This window comes from Castor canadensis, chromosome 7 (genome assembly GCF_047511655.1).
Source record: "Castor canadensis chromosome 7, mCasCan1.hap1v2, whole genome shotgun sequence".
Taxonomy (NCBI): Eukaryota; Metazoa; Chordata; class Mammalia; order Rodentia; family Castoridae; genus Castor; species Castor canadensis.
The window spans coordinates 137,135,309-137,158,956 of NC_133392.1; the positions used below are offsets into that span (position 1 = coordinate 137,135,309).

General features: G+C 48.8%; 2 protein-coding genes and 1 long non-coding RNA gene across 8 annotated transcripts in view; 2 read left to right on the forward strand and 1 right to left on the reverse strand.

Moving 5' to 3' along the window:
* The window catches only part of Dlgap3 (DLG associated protein 3), a 66,768-nt gene extending 57,134 nt beyond the window's left edge, over nt 1-9,634 (forward strand). For all 4 annotated transcript variants that reach the window (XM_074080624.1, XM_074080625.1, XM_074080626.1 and 1 more), the window contains 4 exons: nt 1,162-1,646; nt 2,905-2,996; nt 3,309-3,452; nt 4,195-9,634. In XM_074080624.1, the coding sequence (XP_073936725.1) occupies nt 1,162-1,646; nt 2,905-2,996; nt 3,309-3,452; nt 4,195-4,413 (940 nt within the window). In that variant the 3' untranslated portion in view covers nt 4,414-9,634. The remainder of the gene's footprint in view (nt 1-1,161; nt 1,647-2,904; nt 2,997-3,308; nt 3,453-4,194) is intronic.
* Nucleotides 2,080-4,199, reverse strand: LOC141424982 (uncharacterized). The gene is made up of 3 exons (XR_012449978.1): nt 3,900-4,199; nt 3,647-3,776; nt 2,080-3,085 (listed from the first exon to the last, which is right to left on the reverse strand). It is a non-coding gene; the product is annotated as an uncharacterized lncRNA (long non-coding RNA).
* A 147-nt stretch (nt 9,635-9,781) lies between the features above and the next one.
* Smim12 (small integral membrane protein 12) lies at nt 9,782-14,013 on the forward strand. Of its 3 annotated transcripts, none has more exons than XM_020159650.2 (2): nt 9,782-9,937; nt 13,087-14,013. In XM_020159650.2, the coding sequence occupies exon 2, from the start codon at nt 13,092-13,094 to the stop codon at nt 13,368-13,370; it is 279 nt and encodes a 92-aa protein (XP_020015239.1). In that variant the 5' UTR covers nt 9,782-9,937; nt 13,087-13,091; the 3' UTR covers nt 13,371-14,013. The 3 variants fall into 3 exon arrangements, with proteins under 3 accessions (XP_020015239.1, XP_073936729.1, XP_073936730.1); XM_074080628.1 differs by having other exon boundaries at nt 9,868-10,025; XM_074080629.1 differs by lacking the exon at nt 9,782-9,937 and adding an exon at nt 10,038-10,186.
* Nucleotides 14,014-23,648: the final 9,635 nt, after the last annotated feature.

Sequence of the window (23,648 nt, forward strand, 5' to 3'; positions counted from 1 at the left end):
CAGGCTCCCAGCAGGCAGCCCGCCAGCTGGAGGGAAGCAGGCAGGCAGGCAAGGCGAGGAGGCCTGGGCAGCATGAGGAAGGCTGAAGTTGTGGGGGTTGGGAGAGCCTCCTGGGAAGTTGAGCAGACCCCTGGAGCTGGCCTAAGAAACCCCTTTCTCTTCTGACCATGTGGGAACAGACAAATTAGGACCCATGGGCCCTTTTTTTGAGGTCCTTGAGTTCCCAGACCTTATTCTGTTCATCCTCTGCCCCCTATCCCCACATCTTCTGACTTCCCACTTCTTAAAGTATTGTCTGGCCCCAAACTCATGCTTCTTAGAGGGTCACTGACTTCCTTACAGAAAAGAGCCCCTACTCTGAACTCAGAGGGAAAAAAATGAACAAGGTCAATTGACTTTCTGTTTTGCATAGGATTTGCATATTATTAACTTAAAGACAAGAAATTTCCAGGCCCTGTGTCATTCTTGCCAACAATTTAATTCAGCTTCATGGGCTCTGGCACACTGAGGCTCTGGGCTGAGCCTCCAGAGTCCCCAGGGGAGAAGTCCTCCCAGTTGCAGGCCCACTCCAGCCCACAGCCACTCCCAAGCATCTCTTTCTCTGCTACTTTTGCAGCTGGTGCTGTGCAGAGTGCCTGGAACCCAGCATTTGGGGGTTCTAACTTGTGGCTCTGAATGGCATGCCTCTCTTAGCTTTGTTTACTTATCTCTGTAGGGCTGAGGACACATTGTACAGCCAGTGCAAACCAGAATAGACACACCTTGTTACCACTTCTGCATACATTGGTGAAGGGTTTACCCCCACCGGGCTCCTCCGTAGCCCTTACAGTCTGCTCCACAGTGCCCCACAGTCTGGCCTCTGTCCCTATGGCTCCAGCACTTTGGTCAGTGTCTGCTCTGTTTGGCCTATGGCCAGCATCTGTTTTGGTCATTGAGTGCTGGTGGTTAATTATTTTGACTGTCACCCCTGTCTAGAGGCTGTGCAATGATAGTACCAATTAGTCCTACCAATTGCAGGACTAATTGATATCAAGTGCATGAATTAATGGCCATTGCTTGTAGGTTCCCATCCTCATTTCCTTCCCTTTTTTCCTGGGGTGGGAGCAAGGGCTGAGATGAGACTGGGCAGGGGTAGTGGGGACCAGGCATCTCTCTCCACAGGCGGGCAAGGTTCAAGCGCTCCAACAGTGTGACGGCTGGCGTGCAGGCAGACCTGGAGCTGGAGGGCCTGGCTGGCCTGGCCACAGTGGCCACTGAAGACAAGGCCCTGCAGTTCGGACGCTCTTTCCAGAGGCACGCCTCTGAGCCCCAGCCCGGACCCCGGGCCCCCACCTACTCAGTCTTCCGCACGGTCCACACGCAGGGCCAGTGGGCCTACCGCGAGGGCTACCCACTGCCGTATGAGCCGCCGGCCACCGATGGGTCGCCCGGCCCTGCCCCCGCCCCTGCCCCCGGCCCCGGGTCCGGCCGCCGCGACTCCTGGATGGAGCGTGGTTCACGTAGCCTCCCCGACTCAGGCCGCACGTCCCCCTGCCCACGGGACGGCGAGTGGTTCATCAAGATGCTGCGGGCAGAGGTGGAGAAACTGGAGCACTGGTGCCAGCAGATGGAGCGCGAGGCGGAGGACTATGAGTTGCCGGAGGAGAGTGAGTGGGCTGATGCTATGGTGGGAGTAGGGGCCAGGGCAGCTGGCTACAGTGGAAGGAGGCGTGGGTTTGCCTCCTTACTGGCCCTTCAGCGTGGAGCTTGGGGGTCCCCAGTGGCAGCAGGACACGCTGGAGCTTTTGCCATGGAGCAGCTTCAGAGGCCAGGGCTAGGACTGGGGACACTGGCCTGGCAAAAGGGCGGATTTTGTAGGCGGTCGCTACCAGTGCAAGTCACCAGGAAATGGGAATTCTTCAGATCTGGACTTGTTTGAGGATCTAGTGTGATTCAGGTGGGGCCTCAAGTCAGTGGGAGACAGTTCAAGTCCTATCATGTGTGACATATGGGCATAGGCAAGGGGCTTCAGCTAAGTAAACGTGGACCTGTCATGAGGAAGGACTCCCCATAAGCCCACTGTGAGGGGAGCCACACACTTATCACAGGACAGAATCCCCAAGTTGATGGGATGGTAACTAGGAAGCCAAGTGTCATGTTCATGAAATTATTTTATTTATTTATTTATTTTTGCATTACTGGGGTTTTAACTCTGCCACTTGAGCCATGCCCCCAGCACTTTCTGCCTTCGTTATTTTTCTAATAGGGTCTCACATTTTTGCTTGGGCAGGCCTGGACCTCAATCCTCCTATTTATAACTCTTTCATAACTGGTATGACAGGCACACACCAACCTGCCCAACGTTATTGGTTGTGATGGGATCTTGCCAACATTTTCCCTGGGCTGTCCTTGAACCACGGTCTACCTGATCTGTGCCTCCCAAGTAGCTGCTATAAAGGGCATGCACCACCATACTGACTACTTAATTCTTTTCTTTCTTTTTTTTTTTTGAGGTACAGGGGTTTTATTCAAGGTCTTGCACTTCCTAGGCAAGTGCTTTAGCACTTGAACCATGCCCCAGCCCAACTTAGCGATTTTTAAAAATTGGCACTCCTAGGTGGAGTGACAAAGTTCAGCCAAAGGATAGTCATTGAGCTAGTGGCCTGGCCAAGGCTTGGCGGAGGACATGGGAGGGAGAAAGGATACAGAAGGACCAGTGCTTGGTGATTGTAGGCTGTGTGAAGGCATGAGTCTTGGTGAGGTGGGATAGGAGCTGATTGTCAGGAAGTTGAGAATGGGGTGGAGATGGGGGAGGGAGAGACAGATGGATCATTGACTGAGTGGTGGGGTCATTCAGGACCGACTTCTGGGGACTGGGGAAGAAGAGGTCTTGGTTGGTCCTTGAGTTTTCCTTCTGCTCTCCAGTCCTGGAAAAGATCCGCAGTGCCGTGGGCAGCACACAACTTCTCCTGTCCCAGAAGGTCCAGCAGTTCTTCCGGCTGTGTCAGCAAAGCATGGTGAGTGCTATAGGAGTAGAGCCACCAGTTGTGTGGACCTGACAGGTGACTCAAAGTGTGGCCAGGAGGTGGCACCAAGGTCTGTGTACCTGTAGGGGTAGTTCTGAGTATTGTGCCTGGAGGTGGGGCCAGGGCTTTGTGTCCAGGAAGGAGAGGCCTGGGTATGCTTTTGACCTGGCCCTTGTCCTCCACCCCAACTTCCCAGGTTGAGCTTCCTGATAGTGAGGCTGGACAGGACCTTCTGTGGTTCTGGCTGAGCCCAGATTGCCCTGACTGATTGCCTCCCCTATGTCATGTGTCCAACTGTTGCAGGACCCGACTGCGTTCCCCGTGCCCACCTTCCAGGACCTGGCGGGTTTCTGGGACCTCCTCCAGCTCTCCATCGAGGATGTGACCCTCAAGTTCCTGGAGCTACAGCAACTCAAGGCCAACAGCTGGAAACTCCTGGAGCCCAAGGTGTGTGTGTGTGTGTGTGTGTGTGTGTGTGTGTGTCCACCCTTCAGGCCAAGGGGCCACTATCTGGAAAATGCCTTTCACAGAGAGGGGGATGGGGAGGGAGGGGGCATACAGGAGAAGAGACCTGTGTGGGCAGCAAAGAGCCCTGGTCACGTGGTGATGGGTGATTATCCACTTCCAGAAAGCCCACACACCTGGTCACTGCTGTCTCCTTGACTCCAGTGCTCATCCTTGTGTGAATGTCCAGAGCTGCCTCAGCCAGTTCTGGCCAGCTGTAGTTTGAGGGCGAACTGGATCTTCTACAAGGTGACCTTCAGTTCAGGCCTAGGCACATGGGGCAGAACCTCAGCCCTCTATGAGATATTGAGTCTCAGAGGCGTGGTGGGTTAGCCGCCCTTTTCCTTACCTGAGCTGGGGGAGGGCGGGAAGAGCCGCACCCCTTCTCACCTGGAGAGAAAACAGCTCCTGCCCGGCCTCGTACTGATGCGAGCCGTGAGAACGGGTCCACCAGGGGGCGCTCGAATCCGTCATGCTTTAGTGACAGGTGGGTTTTTGACCTTGCCAGACCAAGTACACCTGGCGCTCCAGGTTGCGGGATTCGTGGAGAATTCTGAGCGCTGTCCCATTCAGAGACACAAGATTTCCTTTCATCGGGGGAGATGGGATGCGGGGGCGGGGTGTGAATCTGGCTGCTGGGGTGGTCCTTTCCCACAAGCTCAGCCGCCATGCGCTGTCCCGACAGGAGGAGAAGAAGGTCCCTCCGCCGATACCAAAGAAGCCCTCGCGGGGCCGGGGCGTGCCGGTGAAGGAGCGCTCCCTGGACTCCGTGGACCGGCAGCGGCAGGAAGCGCGCAAGCGGCTCCTGGCGGCCAAGCGCGCCGCCTCCTTCCGCCACAGCTCGGCCACCGAGAGCGCCGACAGCATCGAGATCTACATCCCCGAGGCCCAGACCAGGCTGTGACCCGCCCGGCCCGCCCAGCCCGGCCCGGGCCGCGGTTTTCTACCCGTACTGTACACCCAGCGTCGAGGTCACTGTGAACGCGGGCCGCCCCGTGCGCCCGCCCCGCCGGCACCGCACGCCCCGGCCCCTCCAGCCCGTCACACTCTCGTGGGTTTTTTACCTTCCTGACCCCACGCGAAGGCGCCCGGGCTGGGCTGGGGGCCGTGCCTCTCTGCCCTGCGCTCCCCACCTGGAATCCCCACCTTCCTGGTCCGACGCTTTGTCCCCACCTTCTCCCCACGGGCACCATCTCTGCCATTATTTCCTCCCCACGGGCCAGGCCGGGCCGGGTCCCCCATCTGGGCTCTGCGTCCCCACCACCACCCCCCCACCCCGCGGGGCTGGGCTTCGTGGGGATCAAGCTTCGTGGCTTTTTATGAAGAATCCCGAACCCCGCCTAGGAGCCCGTCCCACCCTCCCAGGGCTCCACCCTCCAGCCCTCAGCCTACAGGGCCCAGGGACCACAGTGGCTGGACCAACCCAGGACCAGGGCGCCTGGGCCTCTCCCCTTTCCCAGCGGCTGGGAGGGGAGATGGGGGCTTCCCCTCACCACACCTGTGGCTGTTCCCACATCCCCCCTGAGTATCCCAGGAAAAATAAAACCGCAGAACTGCACTCGAGCCAGCTGCTTCTCCAGAAGAGGCTACTTCTGCCTGGTGTGGGGGAGCCTGGAGCACGCACTCTTGGCTTGGGGACAGCAGGGGTTGCCTGAGCCGCTCCCAGGGATGGGCCAGTTGGAAGAAGCCTCTAGTGGCCACAATAAGGACCTGGGCCTTCCTGGATGGGCCTGAGGGGAATGCTGGGAACCTCTTCACGCCTCCATGTTGAATCCCATTCTCCTTCTGCCTCCTTGTCTTCCCAGGGTTCCCTCAGAGAGGGAAGCTCTGGAGTTCAGTGCCTGGCACACAGCAGGTGCTCAATAAATGGGGGCATGGGTTATTGTTAGGTATCAACAAATATGTGCCTTTCGGAGAGGGCACAGTGTTCTTTCTTGCTCCAGTCATTCTCAGTCGGCAGCAGAAAACGTAGTCACTTCTGGTGCCTCCTTTGGGGGAAGGAGGTAGGAAGAATAAAACTTTCCTGGGAAGCCAACCCAACCCTAGTGGCCATGGCTAGTATGTACTGGATGCTCTCCCAGGGTCAGGCCAAGGGATGAGTGCCTCACATGAGAAACCAAAGCTCAGGGGAGGTTGAGTGACCCCCAAAGTCACAAAGCTGGGTGGAATGCCAAATCGTGAGCTTTTAGCCCCCACAGTCTTCTAGGCCAGAAAGGATTTGCTGGCTGCCCCCACCAGGAAAGCCCCTTTGTGTTGTGTCATCCACAGGCGTGGCTGCTCTTTTGGGCCACACCATACCGGCTAATTCTCATTCATTATTCAGCAAACATCTGTCACTGGTGGGCACTGCAGAGAGAGCCCTGAACAATGTAGCCTCTGTCCTTATGGAGCTTATGGTGTTAGGGGGAAAACAGACAAGCAAGCAGACAGCTAAAATACAGGGGTGAGTGCTGGCAATGACTCAGCATTACCCACTGGAGGGCTGGGGCTGGGAAGAATGCTCCAAGACCAGGCAATGGTTGTGCAAAGGCCTGGAGGAGATAGGACACTGGGAGCAGCAGAGCTGATTATGTTGGTCTCTGGGTCCTGACAAGGAGGCTGGGTCTACATCCTGAGCTCCCTGGGGAAGTATAGGAGGTTTTTGGACTAGAGAGTGGTGCAGACATTTTTACAGGCTCATTTGGGAGATGACTGGAGAGCAAAAGATTCTACACATAGACAAGCATATGACATGTGGAGGGCTCCCGTGGAGTTTGAATTCCCCAAAGCAAATCAGCCTGGGGCTAATCCAAGACTTGTGAACAGATTCTGTCCTTGTATGAGTTTTTAGCAAGTGCTCCAGGTATTCTGATGCACAACCAGGTTTGGGAACACATAGGTTGGATGACATAGGATTCCTCTACAAACGTTCCTTGGTCTCTTTTCCCATAGACTTGCCAGTGAGACCTGGGCTGCATGACTTCTCTGAGGTTGTTTTCTCATCCTTAAAATTGGAACGAGTGAGTTTTGAACCAAACAATACTCAGAGTCATCCTATGAGGTAGGGAGGTATTGTTACCACCCCTGCTCCCTCATTTACAGATGAGGAAACAGAGGATTGGGGAGATTAAACAACTTGGCCCAAATCCTGAAAGGTAGGAAGTAGCTGAGTCCAACCTTAATTTCTACAGTTTTTAAATGGGTCTGTGTCTTTTCTCAGAAATAGGACCATCTTTCCTGGAATCACAAGGTATATGGGAGTAGGCATGGAGAAACAGGTCAACACCTGCAGCTCTGGTCATCCTGCCATGGGCACGATGTCTAAAATCTCTCCGGGAGTGCTAATGTGGGAAGCCTCCTTTGGTTGCTGTGGCCTGGGTAGTTGTGCTGAGCCCCATCAGGTAGGTGAAAGATCCAGTCCTCGTGCGTGAGTTGCTCCCAGTTTGGCCATAGCTAGGCGCATGAGCAGAAAGTTATGGTACCGAGGAAGGCCAGCTCTTCCAGAGGGGCTTAGTAGATGAGAGAAGGGAGTCTCCAGCCATCTGGGTGTCTTGGTCTGTTTTATGCTGCTATAATAGAGTGCCACAAGCTGGGTCACTTAGAGTGAACAGAAATTTTCTGGGGGTGCGGCTCAAGAGGCAGAGTGCTTCCTAGCATGTGGGAGGCCCTGGGTTCAATATCTAGTACTGCAAACAGATAAGTAAGTAAAATCCTAAAAAATTAATTGGCTCACAGTTTTGGTAGCTGGAGGTTTTCAATATCAATGTTCAAATCTAGAGCACTGCATGTATCTTCCCAGCTACTTGGGAGGCAGGTCAGGAGGATTGTTCGAGCCCGAGAAGTGCAGGTTGAGCTTGGGAACATATTGAGATCTTGTCTTAAAAACGAAAGAAGAGGTATCTGCATTTGGCAGGACCTTCCTGCTGCATCACTCCATGGTGGAGGGGAAGAGGGGGCCAAATTCACTCTTTCATAAGAGTACCAGTCCCACGCATGAGGATGGAGGGCTCATGTGGTGATAATTAAATTTCGGGAACGAACATTCAAACCATAGCACAGGGAGTGTGGGGAAGTATTCTTTTGGGGTCTTGCAGGACGAGTTAACATTTAGTAGTCAGGGAAGAGAAGAGAGAATATTCAGGGAAAGGGACCAGCTGGGCAGGGGCGTGGAAGGATGTGTGTGCTGCGAGTGATGGGGAGAGCCAAGGCTGGAGAGGGTGGACAGGCTAAGAGGTCCTGGAGGAGAGAGAGGAGTGGGAAGACTTTGGCCAAAGGAATGGAAATGGAGCAAAGGAGCAGTGGGAAGGAAGAGAGACCCTTGAAGGAGCTGCTGGAATGGTCCAGGGAAGCGATAATGATGTTGACTTGGAGAGACATTTAGTAGGTGTAGGTACTGTATGCTAGATTGGGGAAAATGAAAAGAGAAGACCTTGAAATGTCACTTGGAGTTTTGGCTTAATGAATGAGTCATGCCAAAAATAGACATAGGACATTAAAGGAAGATTGAACTTAGGTAGTACTTGACACGTCAGTAACCACTGAGCACTTATTGAGGAGGTACCAAGTATTATACCAAGCACTTTATCACACATTAAGGTAATTTGATAGTCAGCAGTCATGGAGGGTGGGGACTCTTATTGTCTTTTTAAAATAAAGAGTGTAAGTAGCTTTTCTGAGATTAGCAGATAGCAGAGCCAGGATTTCAACCCATAGGTACCTGATTTCAAACTCTGGGTTCTTGAGCCCCACTCAGTCTGCCTGGAGGACTGCTAGCCAGTACTCAAGACAGCTCAAGAGCCCGTTGGTCCGGAGAGCCCTCCCTGACTGGACTGACTGCCCTCCTCTGTCATCACATTTCTTACATTCTGTTAACCTTTTGTAGACCCATTGGCTTCCCCTTTGTCAGAGGACTCCTGAGGACATGGGCGATCCCAGTCATGTTTACATCCCCAATGCCTAACATACACTGACTGGCTGACCAAGTGCCAGTTACTCTAGCAATTCTGTTTCCTTCTCCTCTCTATGTAGTCATTGTACAAATGAACAAGTTCTGCTAATAACAGTCTCCCACACATTTCTATACTGTTTCTTCCTCATCATCTTCACTACTGAGCTTAGCTTTGGGCTCTGATAATAGAGGAAGGGTCTCTAAATTGATAATGCTGTCTAGGAGGCTTCCTATGAAGGAGGCTTGTGAACTTGAACTTGAAAAGAGGTACTTTGGTAGAGGAAGGTTCAAAGGGCACACCAGATAGTCAAAAAAAAAAAAAGTAAGTAAAGGCACAGACATCTAAAACAGTTTGGAGAAATAGGAAGGGATTAGTCTCTGTTACTGAAGATAAGAAACATGCCAGGCTGAAATCAGTGGAATGAGCTCTATTTATTTATTTATTTATTTATTTTTAAGTTTTTGCAGTACTGAGGATTGAACCCAGGGACTCACTCTTCCTAGGCAAGCCCTCCACCACTTGTAATCTTTGTGAAATGAAATTGGGAAGGTAACCTGTATGTGATAAAATAGACATCTTTTCAGGGTACAGTGGACACACAGAGGAGGGAGTGTATCTGAGGGGTCATGTGAGAGAAGTAGCTTACTATATTTAAATTATTTATAGACTCACAATAGTTACCATCTATTTCCCTGCTTGCTCTGTGCCTGGCACAGTATTTACATACATGATCTCATATAATCCCCATAATATCCCTGTACAGTGGGTGTTCTTACCTCTACGCAGAAGGAAGGGAGTCTCAGATAGCTTAATAACTTTCCCAAGGTCACACAGCTAGAAAGCTAGTGCAGGTCCGGGAGGTTTCAAAGCACTAGATTATACTTTGCTAAGGAGAGCTGCTGCTTTTTTTTTTTTTTTTTTTTGCGGTACTGGGGCTTGAACTCAGGGCCTTCACCTTGAGCCACTCCACCAGCCCAATTTTTTGTGATAGGGTTTTTCGAGATAAGGGCTCACGAACTATTTGCCCGGGCTGGTTTTGAACTGCGATCCCTCTGATCTCTGCCTCCTGAGTAGCTAGGATTACAGGCGTGAGCCACCGCCCGGCAAGGAGAGCTTGTTGAGGTCAGTGATCATGTTTTATATTTCTGTCTACCAGATCTAGGTCTTAGTGGACGCCAAATAAACGTCAGTAAAATGAATGAATGAATGCATGACCTTTTACTTTCTCCACAAGAAAAACAAGTGGCGACGCCAGTGGGAAACATCCTGACCACTAGAGGGCGCTGTATCTATTAGTGCAGCCGGCAGGGTTGAGGACGCCTAGCTTTCTCCTGTCCCTGTGACTGGAGCTCAGCCAATCCCTGCGCTCCGAGACAGCCGGCGGCTAGTGGGCGGGGTCACGAGGCGCTGCCCCGCGGGCCGCTGGGAACCGCATCTTCGGTTCTCCCGGCTAGCGGGCGAATATCTGGGCCAGGCGGAGGAGTGCGGACTGGGCCGCAGGTGAGCACGCGGGCCGCGAGGGCAGTTCCAGTCCCTGGAGTGGCTGTCCGGCCGCGCATTCCATGGTGACGGCTACCGGCCGTAATCTGTGAGTTAGGGGAGGGTTGGTCACAAGTGTCCGCCCCGGGCCTGGCGAGGCCTGACCTCTTCCCCGCGGTCGGTTGTCGAGCTTGGTTGCCTGGCTTGACCCTCTGCGGCCAGGGCTTCTAGGCCTCGGGCATTCGAGTAAGGACGGACGTTGACAAGGCCGTGAGTGGTGGGATGGGGCAGGGGACTGGGAGTCCAGGGGAGGTGATTTGCGCCCCCATCCCCGACTGGGCTCCTGTAACTGTCAGAGCCTCTTCAGCCCTTGTTAGCATTTCTCGAATTCGGGATCTCAGCTTGGGATCTCACTGGGCCTCCAGGGTCCGGACCCAAGGATAATTTTTCTGGCTGTACCAGTGACCTGCCTTGGAAGCTTTGGCAGGCATCCTGCATGCCGGGATGGAAATAAGCGGCACAGTATTCGCCAGACACTTTTGCTTCTTTCATTTTGCTGTCTTAGCGATGACTTCACCGAGTCTGTCGTTTCTTGTGATCAGCAAACGCATCTGTCTGCAGTGTTCCCGCCTCCTTTGGAGAGTGGGTGGGCGATTGCTGTGGTTTTCAGTTGCTTGAGCTGTCTGTTATTTATTCGTTCAACAAACTTTTTTGGAGCACTTTGTGCCAGGGAGGGTGGGAAGGAGTCGTGGGAGGATGGATAGGGCAGAAGTGAGGCCCGAGGGACTTGGTCCTTGTTCTCTTGGAGCTTTAAGGTGTTTTAAGAAACTCAGACAATTAGGGCAAGCCAGCACGGTGCCTGACACAGAGCAAGAGGCTATACGTGTTCAATAAACGAATGAATTGACTTATTTGGGAATGGCTAGAATCTGAGCAGGACAACAGAGAGAGAGACCTTGTGAACTCCTGATATGTTTGAAGGCAAATTGAATGTTCGAATGGGGTGTTGGAAAAGTGCTTATAAAGAGAGAACTTGCCTAAAAGGAAACAAAATGAAGGCTTGAGATTCTTCAGGAGTGCCTCTTTTGACAATGTCTGGATCTTAGAGTTTTCCAAATATTGTAGCATAAACTCAGAATTTGCAAACAGGGAAGCTCTTCAAGGTAACGAAATGCTAAGCAAACCGTGATAAACCGCTGGAGGTTCTTCCTAAGTTCAGGATTTGGACATAGCCATGCACAGATCTGCAGGTATTCTTTCTACTAGGAAGAGCACAGGCTTTGAAGTTGGAGAAGCATAAACTCCAAATCAATGGATCTGTCACTTCTTGTGATCTTGGGCAAGTTAACATGTCCCTGAGCCTTTGTGACCTTAGACAAAAATCTGGGCTAATAGTTCCTACATCATAAAGCTGTTGTGAGGGTTAGATGAAGATGATTGTGTACATTGTACAGCATGGGGCCTGGTGCTAAGATAAATGACTAGGAGGGGAATCTTAAGCTGCTGCAGCCCCCTCCACTTATGACCCATTATAGTCTTAGGTCCACAAAACTCTTGAAGTTGTTTCCATAGTATAGTGGTTATCGTGTTCATCTCACACAATTCTCTTTGGTTTCCTCCAAAGAGAATTGGAGCCAAAGAGAGAGAGCTATCTTATTTGTTTTGATTTTTCCTTTTAGGCCTGTGCTAGAAAAATGCCTACAGTAGCACAGTTAGGAAGATCTTCTAATTGAGAATTTGGGCAAGTTACTGAACTCTGTAACAATATCCGGTTACCTCTTAGGGCAGGCCTGAGGATTAAAGGAGATGGAGTATGTAAAGTGCTTAGCTCAGCGAGTGGGAGGTGCTCAGTGAACAGTAGCTACCATTATTATGATAATTATAAATGATTTTTGAAAAATGTTAACAGTGATAGTCATTCATGACTAAATAGCCTTTACAGTGAGTGTTTTTTATTGTACTTTGGTATTGTTCCATTTCCATTTCATTTCACAAGGCCCTGGGACAATTCCACTTTTTTTTCCCTTGCCATGGCTTATACTGTAGTCCTAGGATGTCCAGAGTGTATATAACGCTTTCTGATGGTTTTAAGAGTTTACTATGCAAATGTGAGGGTATGGGTTTGGCTGAAGATAGTGTATTATCTATTATCTATCTTTTTTTTTCTTTTTGCAGTACTGGGGTTTGTACTCAGGGCCTTTCACTTGTTAGGCAGATACATTACGATTTGAGCCATGCCCCCAGCCTCAAGACAGTATATTTTGAAAGTGGTTTGGCTAATAGATTACTTTTTCCTTCTTTTCTTCCTTCCTTTCTCTTTTCTTTCTTTCTTTTCTTTTTTTTTTTTTTTGTTCTCTTTCTCTCTCTCTCTTTCAATACTGGGGATTGAAATCCAATGCATGTGCTCTTTCACTTGAGTCAGACCCTCAGTCCTTTGGTTTTTATTTTGTTTTTGAGATAGTGTCTCGCTAGCTTTGCCCAGACAGCTTTAGATTCTAGATCCTCCTGCTTTCACCTCCTGAGTACCTGGGATCGCAGGTGTGAGCCACCACACCCGGCTAAATTTGTAAACTGTAGGTTAGTTCCATTATTAGAAAGGTCAAATTCAAAATAGAATTAAAACCCTTATCTGTCTTGAATCCAGAATAGTTAGGCAAAGGATTAGGTTTTGGCTATTAAATAAGCTCCTTATCTTTTACATGAAGAAAAGAAACTATTCAATATGAAGGTGCCAGGAGATTCACAGAGGGATTTGTGCACATGTAAGAATTTCATGGAGCTAAGAAAGATTTCTCCTTCCTGTAATGTTGCCAAACTGGAGAGGGAGTGTCTGAGGTTAACAGGCTTGAAGCTATATTGGCTAAGACTTTGAGGTCCCCTTGTGGAGAACATTGCCATACACAGATGCACAACTGTCGAGAGAGTGGTTCATAAAATAGAGATTCTCTTCTTCCTTCCTTACCAATTGGATCTTTCACAATTTCCTAGACTGTTTCAGAGACTGAGCTGTTGCATAAAACATAGTACCCTCTTGCATTGCTCTGTGTTGGGTAACTGCTCAGTAGATTGTGCCAGGCTACCTGGTAAGGAAAGTGCCCTGTGGGTTGTCCATGTTTGGTGGGGGAAGGGATGCTTGTTTATCCCTAATGCTACCTTGTGCTCTTCTGCAGATGTCATGTGGCCTGTGCTTTGGACCGTGGTGCGTACCTATGCTCCCTATGTCACGTTTCCTGTGGCCTTTGTGGTCGGGGCTGTGGGTTACCACTTGGAATGGTTCATCAGGGGAAAGGCTCCCCAGCCTGTGGAGGAGGAAAAGAGCATCTCAGAGCGCCGGGAGGATCGAAAACTGGATGAGCTGCTAGGCAAGGACCACACCCAAGTGGTGAGCCTTAAGGACAAACTGGAATTTGCCCCTAAAGCTGTCCTGAACAGAAACCGCCCGGAGAAGAATTGATGGAGAACACAGGGCCCTGTGGTCCACAGGGCTGTGACTGGTCCTGCACCATGGCGACCCAGCCCCAGAACATATATTTGATTTGCTTTGCTGCTTATTCTGGCTCCTCCCACACCCCACAGCCACACATGTACTGGCTGCTCCTTTATGGCCAGGCAGACAGCAGTAGCTGAGGGCAAGCAGAGGAAGGCTGCTGTTGTCATGCAAGGGCCACAAATGCTCAGACTTTGAGCTTATGTGGGTGCACTACAGGAGGAGTGTTATGAAATGAACATTGACCTTTAGTCTCCCTGGAGAGGCAATGCAGCTTTGAGTGGCAGTGGCTGGATCTGGGTGTTCTTTTAGGAGGGCACCTACATGTCTCGTTGCAGTTTACACTGGGAAGAATTTAAAGATCACCCTGACTCCCTTGCCTAGTCCCTTTCCTTCATCCTCATTCTTCCTGAAATCCTATTGTCAGCCCAGGAATGGGATTCCCTGGAGAACAAAAGCATTTTGTTGTTGTTGTTGTCAGAAGCTCAAGCTATTCACATTGGGGCAGGGAGGAACGGTGCCTGGTGAATTTAATTGAAAACAGTCACCGTCTTCCACCCCTCATCACTATGTAGTGAAAACCATGATTAAAGTGGCTCTGAGAATCATAGCAATGGAATTCTATCTTCCCGGTGGCATTTGGGGCCTCCTTAGAAGTTAGGAAGAGTGGGCATTGGTTGGGTAGGGTAAACAATAGTGTTTGAGAACTCCTGGGCCCTGGAAACTTTGTTTTATTGAGCGGTTGTTGAGAGTCCTAGAGGACTCTCAAGGTTCCCAAGAGCCTTTTTACCATGATAACGAGGCTATAGCAACTCCAAAGTCTCAATGGGAGTGCAGCACATGCACAATACACACGTACTTTCCCCCATGAAAGTAGTGTATGCAACATTGAAGAAAAGTCCCAGTGCCCTAGTACAACTGCTATTATTAATATTTTCTTGTTTTTTTTACTACTCTAGTTTTTAGAATAGTTACATCACTGTACTTTTATATTATTTTTCACAAATTATTTCATATAATTTTCCCATCTTATCATATGGTCATCATAATTGTTTTAATAGTTGCATATAGCAAAAGTTTATTTTTCACATTTTCCTTCTTGTTGGATGTTTGAATTGTTCCTGACTGTTCATGAGTTTAAATACTGCAATGAGTGTCTGGCATAAGGCTTTCCCTGCATAAGGGGAGCTAGAACAGAGGGCTGGAAGAGGCAGAACATGCTGAGTCAAGGGGGACTAACATCAACCTGAGTGAGTAAAGGGAAGCAGAGATAGTGAGCCCTCAGTGAAGAGTTAATCTGCCTCTGCTTATTACCAGGGTTTCTCCTCTGGGGCACCAAGGTGTTAGAGGTAGATGAGGATAGAATTCCTGACCAGGTGGAGGGAGATACCAGCTGTGGAGTGGTAAGTGCTAGGAGGATGGGAAAGGTGACCTGAGAGAAGGAAGAAGTCAATTAGTGACCTTCCCTGGTATCTAGGCTGAGGCCTAATGGAGGTGTTGAACTGAGATGCTGAGGATTTGTTTCCTGAGGAACAAATCTGATGTGGAGTGTGGGGAAGATTGCTACCCAAGTAAGGATAAGGTTTCTGGTTGCTAAAGGGCTTGCTAAGTTCAGCTTCCTGTTAGAGGTCCTGGTTGGTGGCATGCTTCTTTGACAGACTGGTGCTGCCACCCTGTGACCGTAATGAGCATTACCAGGCCTGGGCTTATTCTACTGAGCTAAACCAGGAGTAGTAGTGGTTGATGCCTAGAGGGGTCAGTCAGGTGACAAATAAGTGGACCAGCTGGCTTAGCTGGGAACTAGAAATAGAAAGCACAGGCCTGCCAAGAGAGGGCAGTGATGATTTAATTTTCAACTGAATCAACCAGTGGCACCACATTTCCCATTTATCCCCCAGAAAACTCATTCCTCATTGCTAAAAATTCAGTGAAGTTTTTTTGTTGTTGTTGAAACTTCCAGGGCTTTTATTGTTCTTGTTTGGTTGTATTAGGATTTGAACTCAGGGAGGGCCTTGTGCTTACTAGGCAAGTGCTCTACCACTTGAGTCATATCCCCAGCTCTCCCTACCTCTCTTTTGATTTCTTAATTTATTTTCCACCTTCTCCCCTCTCACACACACTTTTTGGTTTTTTAAGTTTTTTGGTTTTTGCCTTCAAGTTATTTTTCAGATAGGTTGTAGTGAAGTACTTTTTGCTCTGGAACCAGTCTTGGCCCAAGATCCACCTACCTATGCTTCCCACGTAATTGGTATTTTGGGTTGTTGGTTGAGACATAAGCTCAAATTTTTTGTCTGGGCTGACTTTGAACCATAATCCTCTCAATCTCTGCCTCCCAGTAGCTGGGATTGTAGGCATGAGCCACTGTGTTTGGCCAAACCTGTTTTCTTAAATGTTGACAATTTTTTTTTCTTTTAAGAAATCTAAGGATGCAGGGCACCAGTGATTCATACCTGTAATCGTAGCTTCTTGGGAGGCTAAGATTGGGAACATCATGGTTTGAGGCCAGCCCAGGAAAATACTTTCTTGAGACTCCCATCTCCAAAATAACCAGAGCAAAGTGGGTTTAGCGGTGTGGTTCAAGCGATAGAGTGCCTGCTTTGCACATGCAAAGCACTGAGTTCAAACCCTGGTCCTGCCAAAGGAAAAAAAATCTAAGCATGCTAACATACTCATGGGGTTAATTTGACCCAGTGGCTGCTGATTTGTGTGTGTGAGGCCCTGGGTTCTATCCCTAGTACAACAAAAAAGATAAAAAAAAAAAAAAAAAAACTCATCCCCTGAGAGGTATACATTTTTTAGTGGTCTAAAAACTTGTGGTAAACATTAGATCTCAGAATTAGTTTTCATCAAACACTTTTGGGGCCAGGCTTGGTGGTGCATGCCTTCTAATCCCAGAACTCAGGAGACTGAGACAGGAGGATCTGGTGTTTAACACTGGCTTGGACTACAGAGTGAAACCTTGTCTCAAAAAACAAAACAAAAACTTAAAAAAAAAAACCCCAACCCCCCCCCCCAAAAAAAAACAAAACAAAAAAAAAGAAAAAAAAATTCAACCAAACAAAGTTCCTTTTTTATTTTATTTTTTTTAGGTAGCTTGTGTATGTATAATTTAATATTAACCTTAGCAAAACATTTGAGGATGGAAAGCCGGAGAAACAATTCCAAAAAGGTTTCCTACAGACATTTTTAGATTTTCAGACATTTTAGAAAACCTATGTCTACTGGTGTACCTCCTACCAATGCCTAGCCAACAGAGGCCTATCTTTGGAAATCCAATTTGCTTCCTTCCAGTTCCACTTTGATTGTGCCCCTTTTAAATAATTTCACTTCTCAGGGCTAGTCCTTGCTGAATTTCTGCCTCCAGCAAGTCTATTAATACTCTCAGCTAGACCTTTCTTTCCCACGGGCTGGCTGAGGTCTGTGGCTGCTGCCATGGCTCTAAGATAGGACATGCTGTCTTGCCTCTCTGCAGATGATGCTAAGTAGCAGGGCTGATGTGGATGTGGCCAAAGACAGGTCAGGACTGCTAGGATGAACCCGGGCATGGACTGGTTTTCATCTGTTTTTGCTGATTCGCCTTGGAGGCATGTGACCCTCACTTTGGCTGGCCCAACAGTCATAGTTCACAGAAACACTAAGAAGATATGCTTGGGGTTCTTGTCATTCTCTCCTCCTCCCCTGAGTCTTTTCCTTGCCTTGTGATGGGTGGCTTTGGAGCATGGTTGTCCAGCCTGAACACAGCAGGAATCACTTCTCTCTCCTCAGCGGCTTGGTGTCTGGTGCTTTTCCACTCTCTTTCGACCCTTTCCTGTGCCTGTTGCTGTGTTAGCACAAGTCATCTGGGCAGCTGCCAGGACAAACCTGCCAGGGAGCCCTTTGACTCTTGTCAGCTTCCCAGAGCCCTAGGCTGGGGGGCCGTCTGCCAAGTGAGAAACAAGGAATTAACCTCACCAGAGTCTGGGTTGAAAGCCAGGCAGCTACAATGAAAAGGATGTGCTTTGCCTAACTTGCCCTCTTCCACATTGGCCAGGGTGCTGGACCCAGGCAATGTAGCAGAGGGAAAACCAAGTGGAATTTGGAGGTTGGCAGATTTGAGTTAGGAATACTGAATGACAGCAATTCACTGAGCCTTTCTGAACCTTGGTATCGTGGTCTAAAATGGGTAGGAATTTGTGCTGAGCGTGAGGATGAGGTAATGCATATAAAGTTTTTAGCATAGTCCATGGCATTTGTAGGGACTCAAGAAATGTTACCTGCTTTAATTTTATTTCAGGAAGAGCCTCAGTTCCGTTCCTGTAATAATTGCATGTGATCCTGATGAGTGGAAAATGGGATAAAGGAGCATGCTGGCTAAGTGACCCCTACAGGTCTGGGGGTCAAGGACTTCTTTTGGATATTTTACAGGATACATGCTGGCCAGGGGGATGGTGGACTTCAGACCTATAGTCTGCAAAGCCAGAGGCGAGAATGCCCAAGAGGTCACAGATCAGAATGAGTGGAGGATAGAGCCTTGGACTTGGAGGCAAGAGAACTGGGTGGCGTGAGATGTACCCTCACCTCCCCTAGCCTTTGCCTTCCCCACTGCAAAATAGGGATGCTGACGTGTTCCCTGTTGATAGTTGGACAAAACAAGAAGCAGTTTCAGGTGCTTTGGAGACATGCAAGTGTGAGATGACCCAGTAAAGCCTCCCTTTTATCTAAGTGGGATGGCAGCCAGTCTGAACAGTAAAACATAAATAATTGCTCTTTGATTCCTTAGCGGTACATGGCCTCTTAAAAGTGTTTGCTAAATAGAAGTCTTTGGGGGAATCAGCTTGCCAAGTAAGGAAGAATTAGTAATTGGTGTGTTAGGTTTCATCCTGTTCCAGCATTGCCTGTCATGTACTTAGAGTTTATTCATTTTGAATTAAATTTGTTAACATTATTTATCTGTTTATGAGATAAGAGACTTTTTTCCATAATCTAAAAGTAAACCATGGTTTTTAAACATGCCAAATGGGCTCTTCAAATTATTGAGAATTTAAAAAATCCATTGTATCCCAGCAAAGGCTGCTTTTCTGTGTAGAAGAGTCCAAAGACGTTTGTGCTTTATGCCCGCTTTCACTGACCCCATTCTTCATGTCCAACTCTAGTCCCTATGCCATTTCTATTTGCTTCTGAGCCCAAATGGCAAGTGCAGCTGGAGCAATTTGCATAACCCTACTGCCTGGCACTCTCCATTTATGAGTTCTGGATGCACCTAGTCAGCAACACTCAAGGTGATCCTTTTTTAAAGAAAGCTCCTTGAGCTCTCAATACTGTGCCTGCACTCTTAGCGATTTGCTACTTGCCTGATACCCCCACCACTCCAGTGCTGAAGCCATTTTGGCTGAAAGCCTTTGTAACAGCAAATGTGTCCTCACTTTGGGTCTGGTCATGTTGTACCTTTTTGCAGTACTTGATACTGTCCGTACCCTATCCTATGACATCACCACCTTCGGGTCCTTTTCCAGCTCTCCTTGCCACCACTCCCTCCTGTTCTAAATGGGGTGTTCTCCCAGATTCTTTCTTGCCTCTGCTTCCTTCTTGGACAGTCAGAACATTTCTGTGGTTTCAGCCATCGCCATTGTCTACCTTGATGACTCCCAGATGTCTGTCTCTAGTTCTGAACTTCCCTTTCAACTCCAAAATAGTGTACTATGCATCTATGTCTAGATTTACCATATTGTATAATGGTTAACAGTATTGACCTAGATGCGAAAGTTAACTATATAATCACATGACTAGAGATGTTCTTTAACTCTGTATGCATCATCTGTAAAATGAGCTAGTTCTGCCCACTTCCCGGAGTTGTGAAGGCCAAGATAGTGTTTATGAAACACCAAGCACAGGCTCTAGCAGAACACATCTCCATCCTGTTGCTCTTGTTGCTTTTAGTCTTTCTTCCATTGCCCACCTCATGGAGTCCATTGCCAATTTGTGTGACCTATTTTTATATCTAGAATCTGTCTTCCACTTTAGGTCCTCATCATGTCTTGCTTAAACTGTTGGGCTCTTCCCGAAAAGGCTCTCCTTTCTGCTGGCATGCTCTTTCTCAGACATAGTGTTTGAAGTAATTCCTCAAAGGTCTTCCTGGCTCCTCTTGCCTACAGGGAAGACAAAGCTGCTTGCCTGTCATGCAGTATCTTTCACCATCTTGTCCCAGCCCACCTCCTATTTTTCTCTTCCATCACTCCTGAGGCAGAATCCAGTGTTTGTCATTTCCTGAATGTGTTCAAACGGTGCTCCCCTATGCACTTAGTCCATCTCTGCTCCTTCAGCCCTGGGTTCCATCTTTTATTGTAGCATTTGTTACCAGGCACTGATTGCTGTGTGTCTCTGTTCCCTGTTCCTTAAGGCAGAGACCACATCTTATGTCTGCCCCTTGCAGAGTGCCTCACACATAGTCATTGTCAATAAATGTTGAATGAATTAGGAGGTCCTTAAGTGTGATTCTGTAAAGAAGCAGACAGTGGGGTTGGGTGTCGGAGATCAGTCTCTTTTTTTGGAAGGGGGATTCTGGGGTTTGATCTCAGTGCCTTGTACTTGCTAGGTAGGTACTCTACCACTTGAGCCACACCCCCAGCCATTTTTTTTGTAGGTAGTTTTTGAATAGAGTCTTGTGTTTATGCCAGGGCTGACCTGGACTACAATCATTCTATTTATGCTTCCCATATAGCTGGATGACAGGCACATACTGCCACACCCAGCTTTATTGATTGAGATGAAGACTTTTGCCCATGCTGGCCTCAAACTGTGCTGCTCGTGATTTCTGCTTCTCAAGTAGCTAGGATTATAGGTGTAAGTCTGGCAACAGACAAGCCTCTTTGAAGGATAGGGAGCAGGATTTATGCTTTGAGGTGCGTGGCAGCCTAGAGCTCATGGCAGCAATGTTTTGCTACAGCTTTCCCTTCTCCAGGAGAAACTGCTGCCTTACTTTTCTCAGGGAAAGCGGGGCTTGGGCAGAGGGCTGCATTTCCCCACTGAGTAAGACCTGGACCAGCATAGTCCATGATGAATTTGACCCTGATGACTCTGTAGTGGGGAACAATGTCCTCAGGAAAGCATTCAGGAAGCCCTTCGTGTAGTAGTGATCAAAGCTTTGCAGCAGCTCGGCAGGGTGGATGGGAAAACTCCAAGGAGTCCAATAAGGCCAGGGTCTGAGTCCAGGGAACCACTTAATGCACTTGCCAGGTGGAACACTCAGTATTCTCCGTAGAACCCCCCCCAACCCTCTGGGATAAGGAAATCCTGGGGATGGCTGGGAATGCTTGCCTGATGAGCCTGTGGGAGCCCTCCTGGAGCCTCTTCTTTTGTCTCAATTCCCCTTTAGCTCCTTCTCTCCAGCCGATGGCCTGGAAAGTGGGGCAGGCTGGCAATGAGACCTGGAAGCCTCACACACAGAAGAGGAAGGCTCTGTTTTCCCCATTTCATTAAGAAGCTGACATTAGTCTGAGATGCTGATATCAGGAGGATTATGGTTTGAGGCCGTCCTGGAAAAATAGTTCATGACACCCCATCTCCAAAATAACCAGAGCATAATGGAGTGGAGGTGTGGCTCAAGCGATAGAGCACCTGTTTTGCAAGTGCAAAGCCCTGAGTTCAAACTCCAGTCCCACACACAAAAAAAAAAAACCCACCAAAAACCCAAAAAACCCTCCTGACATTAGGGGGTAGGGGGTGTGGCTCAGTAGTAGAGCATATGCTTAGCATGTGTGTGAGGTTCTGGGTTCCACCCCCTAGAAACCTGATTTATTCATCTACCTCAGTGGTTCTAACTCAATAAATTGGGTAAGTGCCCTGGAATCTGCATTTTGGCTGGGGATATGGCTTAATGGTATAGAGCTTGTGCTTAGTATGCACAAGGCCCTGGCTTCATTCCCCATTGCCAGCAAAACAAACAAAAACCAAGCTGACATAGGACTTCTTGTGTTTATACGAGAACCTTTTTCCACTTGTTTCTCATCTCCAAGGAATTCAGATAGCTAGAAGAACACTGGTTCTTATGCTAACAGGGATCTGAGGTCTGCAGCGGGAAATGGCTCACCCAAGATAACACAGGATTCTTGGCAGAGCTGGTCCCACACCCTATGTCCCTCTCTTCCCAGTTTGCCTCTTGTCATCACTCCAGATCATGGTCACCTTCTGGCCAGCAGCAGAGTGGTTGATGTGATGATGAGGGGAAACACCCTTGAGTGCCTGCTGGCTGTTGAACACTGCCATAACCCCTTGGCTGGCAGCTACCCTGGCTTATTCCTTATGAGACTGCAGCCTGCTTTTCCTGCCCTTTCTGGTTTCATTTTCCAGTGTGTGCACCAGAGATCAACTCTTGGGGTAACTCTGGGCCTTTGATGCTCTCTAAGCTGTTTTCTCCACGTGTGGGAGGGTAGGAGGTCACAGTCTTTCCCACAGATGGGAGCCCTGTGTGTGTTTATCATTTGGCCGATTGATGACGAGGAGGATTGTTCAGCTGCTGTTGTCCCCAGGGCCCTGTCCTTGGCTGCCTCTCACCTTGCTGACATATGCCAGGGCCTCTATGGGCTCAAATCCCAGCCCTCCCTCTGTGCTCTCCAAGAAACTCTGCTCTGGAGTTAGACTGCTTGCATTCAGCCCAGCACTGCCACTTACAGCTGTGGGTCCTTTGGCAAGCCCCTTCACTTCTCAGTGTCTTAAATCGTGTGTCAAATGGTATTAATATATTGCTTATTTTGCAGGGTTATTGTGAGGACTAAAATACAGGCCTTTGGAACATGGACTCATATAATTAGTAGAATTTTTTCCATTTCGTGCATTTAGCCATACTTTTAAGACCTTGGTCTGGATGGGTGTGCTGGTGCATGCCTGTAATCCCAGCACCCAGGAGACTCAGACCTCCTCCATCTCTGAGGACAGAATTTGAGTCTAGTCTGGGCTACATAGCAAGACCCTGTCTCAAAAAACCCCAACAAAACAAAAATAACGTTCCCCCCCTCAAAAAAAAAAACCCAACCTGCTCAAAACAAACCAATACCAACAAAGACCCTGATGTGTTTGGGTTCTAAGAGGGGTGCCTGAGTGCAGAGGGGAAACAGGCCCACATTAATACTGTGGCAGAGGACTAGGAGAAGTGAAGGGCACTTTGATCCTCTGTGCTGAAGCTTCTTGGCCCTGCTGTTTTGCTGCTTCTCTGTCCCCTGTTTCATTGCCTTCCTATTCCCCAGACCCCTCCACACTGTCTTGGTATCTGATAGCATCCCCCAGCTCCAACTGGGTCCCGACATCCACAGCCCTGCCTTGGTTGGCTTTCTGGAGGAGGCTGGAGAAGCTGGGTTGCTAAGGGGTGGGTTATCATGGCTCTTGGAGCATTATCACAATGCAAGGCTCAGAAATGTCCCCCAAACCTCAAATCAAGTCTTCCTAGAGATCCTCCAAACAAGTCAGGGGGGTGTCTTAGTTTACTAGGGTTATCATAGCAAAACTTTTCCAGCTAAGTGGCTTAAAGAGCAGATATTTATTGTCTCAGTATTCTGAACACTAGAAAGTCAAGATTAAGGTGCTGTTGGGGTTGGCTGCACTCTTGTTACCTCTTTCCATGGATGTCTCTCTATGAAAGAGCAGCCCTGGTATCTCTATGTCCAAATTTCTTATAAAGACATTGGTCAGATTAGATTAGGGCTCACCCTAACAGCCTTGTTTTAACTTAATCACTGCTCTAAAGACCTATCTCCAAATATAGTCAAATTCTGAGGCACAAGGGTCTAGAACTTCACATATGAATTTTGGAAGGACACATTCAGGCATGGCCAGAGGACAGATGGCAGCATCATGGAAGGGAATGCCTTTGTGGAAACCTCTGCAGAGGACAGGCTACCAACCAGGACCTTCAACGTAGAGGTGTTGGCCTATGGAGGGGCTGCTCCACTGGTCGCTGGCTGCATGCTTGGCCTTGAACTGAGGCTGGCTCTGGTTCCTCCTCTTCCTGTCCCTCAAGAGGCCTTAGGGTGGGAACTACATGCCTGAGGCCGGAAGGCTCTGATTATCCCTGTAGTCTATGGGGTGAAAGGACAGTCAGCAGGCTTAAGGCATGGTTCTGTTCTTCCCCTGCCTTATCAGAGCCTGATGCTCTTCCACCTCTATACTATAACCCTAGGCTTCCCCAGTGGGGGCACACTGATTTTGAAGTGGCAGCTCTTGTCTTTGTTTTAGCTGAGCTCTGTAACTCTTCATGTACCCTACTAGGCAGGGAGT

Bases quoted from the DNA above. Each gene is read 5' to 3' on its own strand.
- Smim12 (XM_020159650.2), top strand. From the start codon at position 13,092: ATGTGGCCTGTGCTTTGGACCGTGGTGCGTACCTATGCTCCCTATGTC.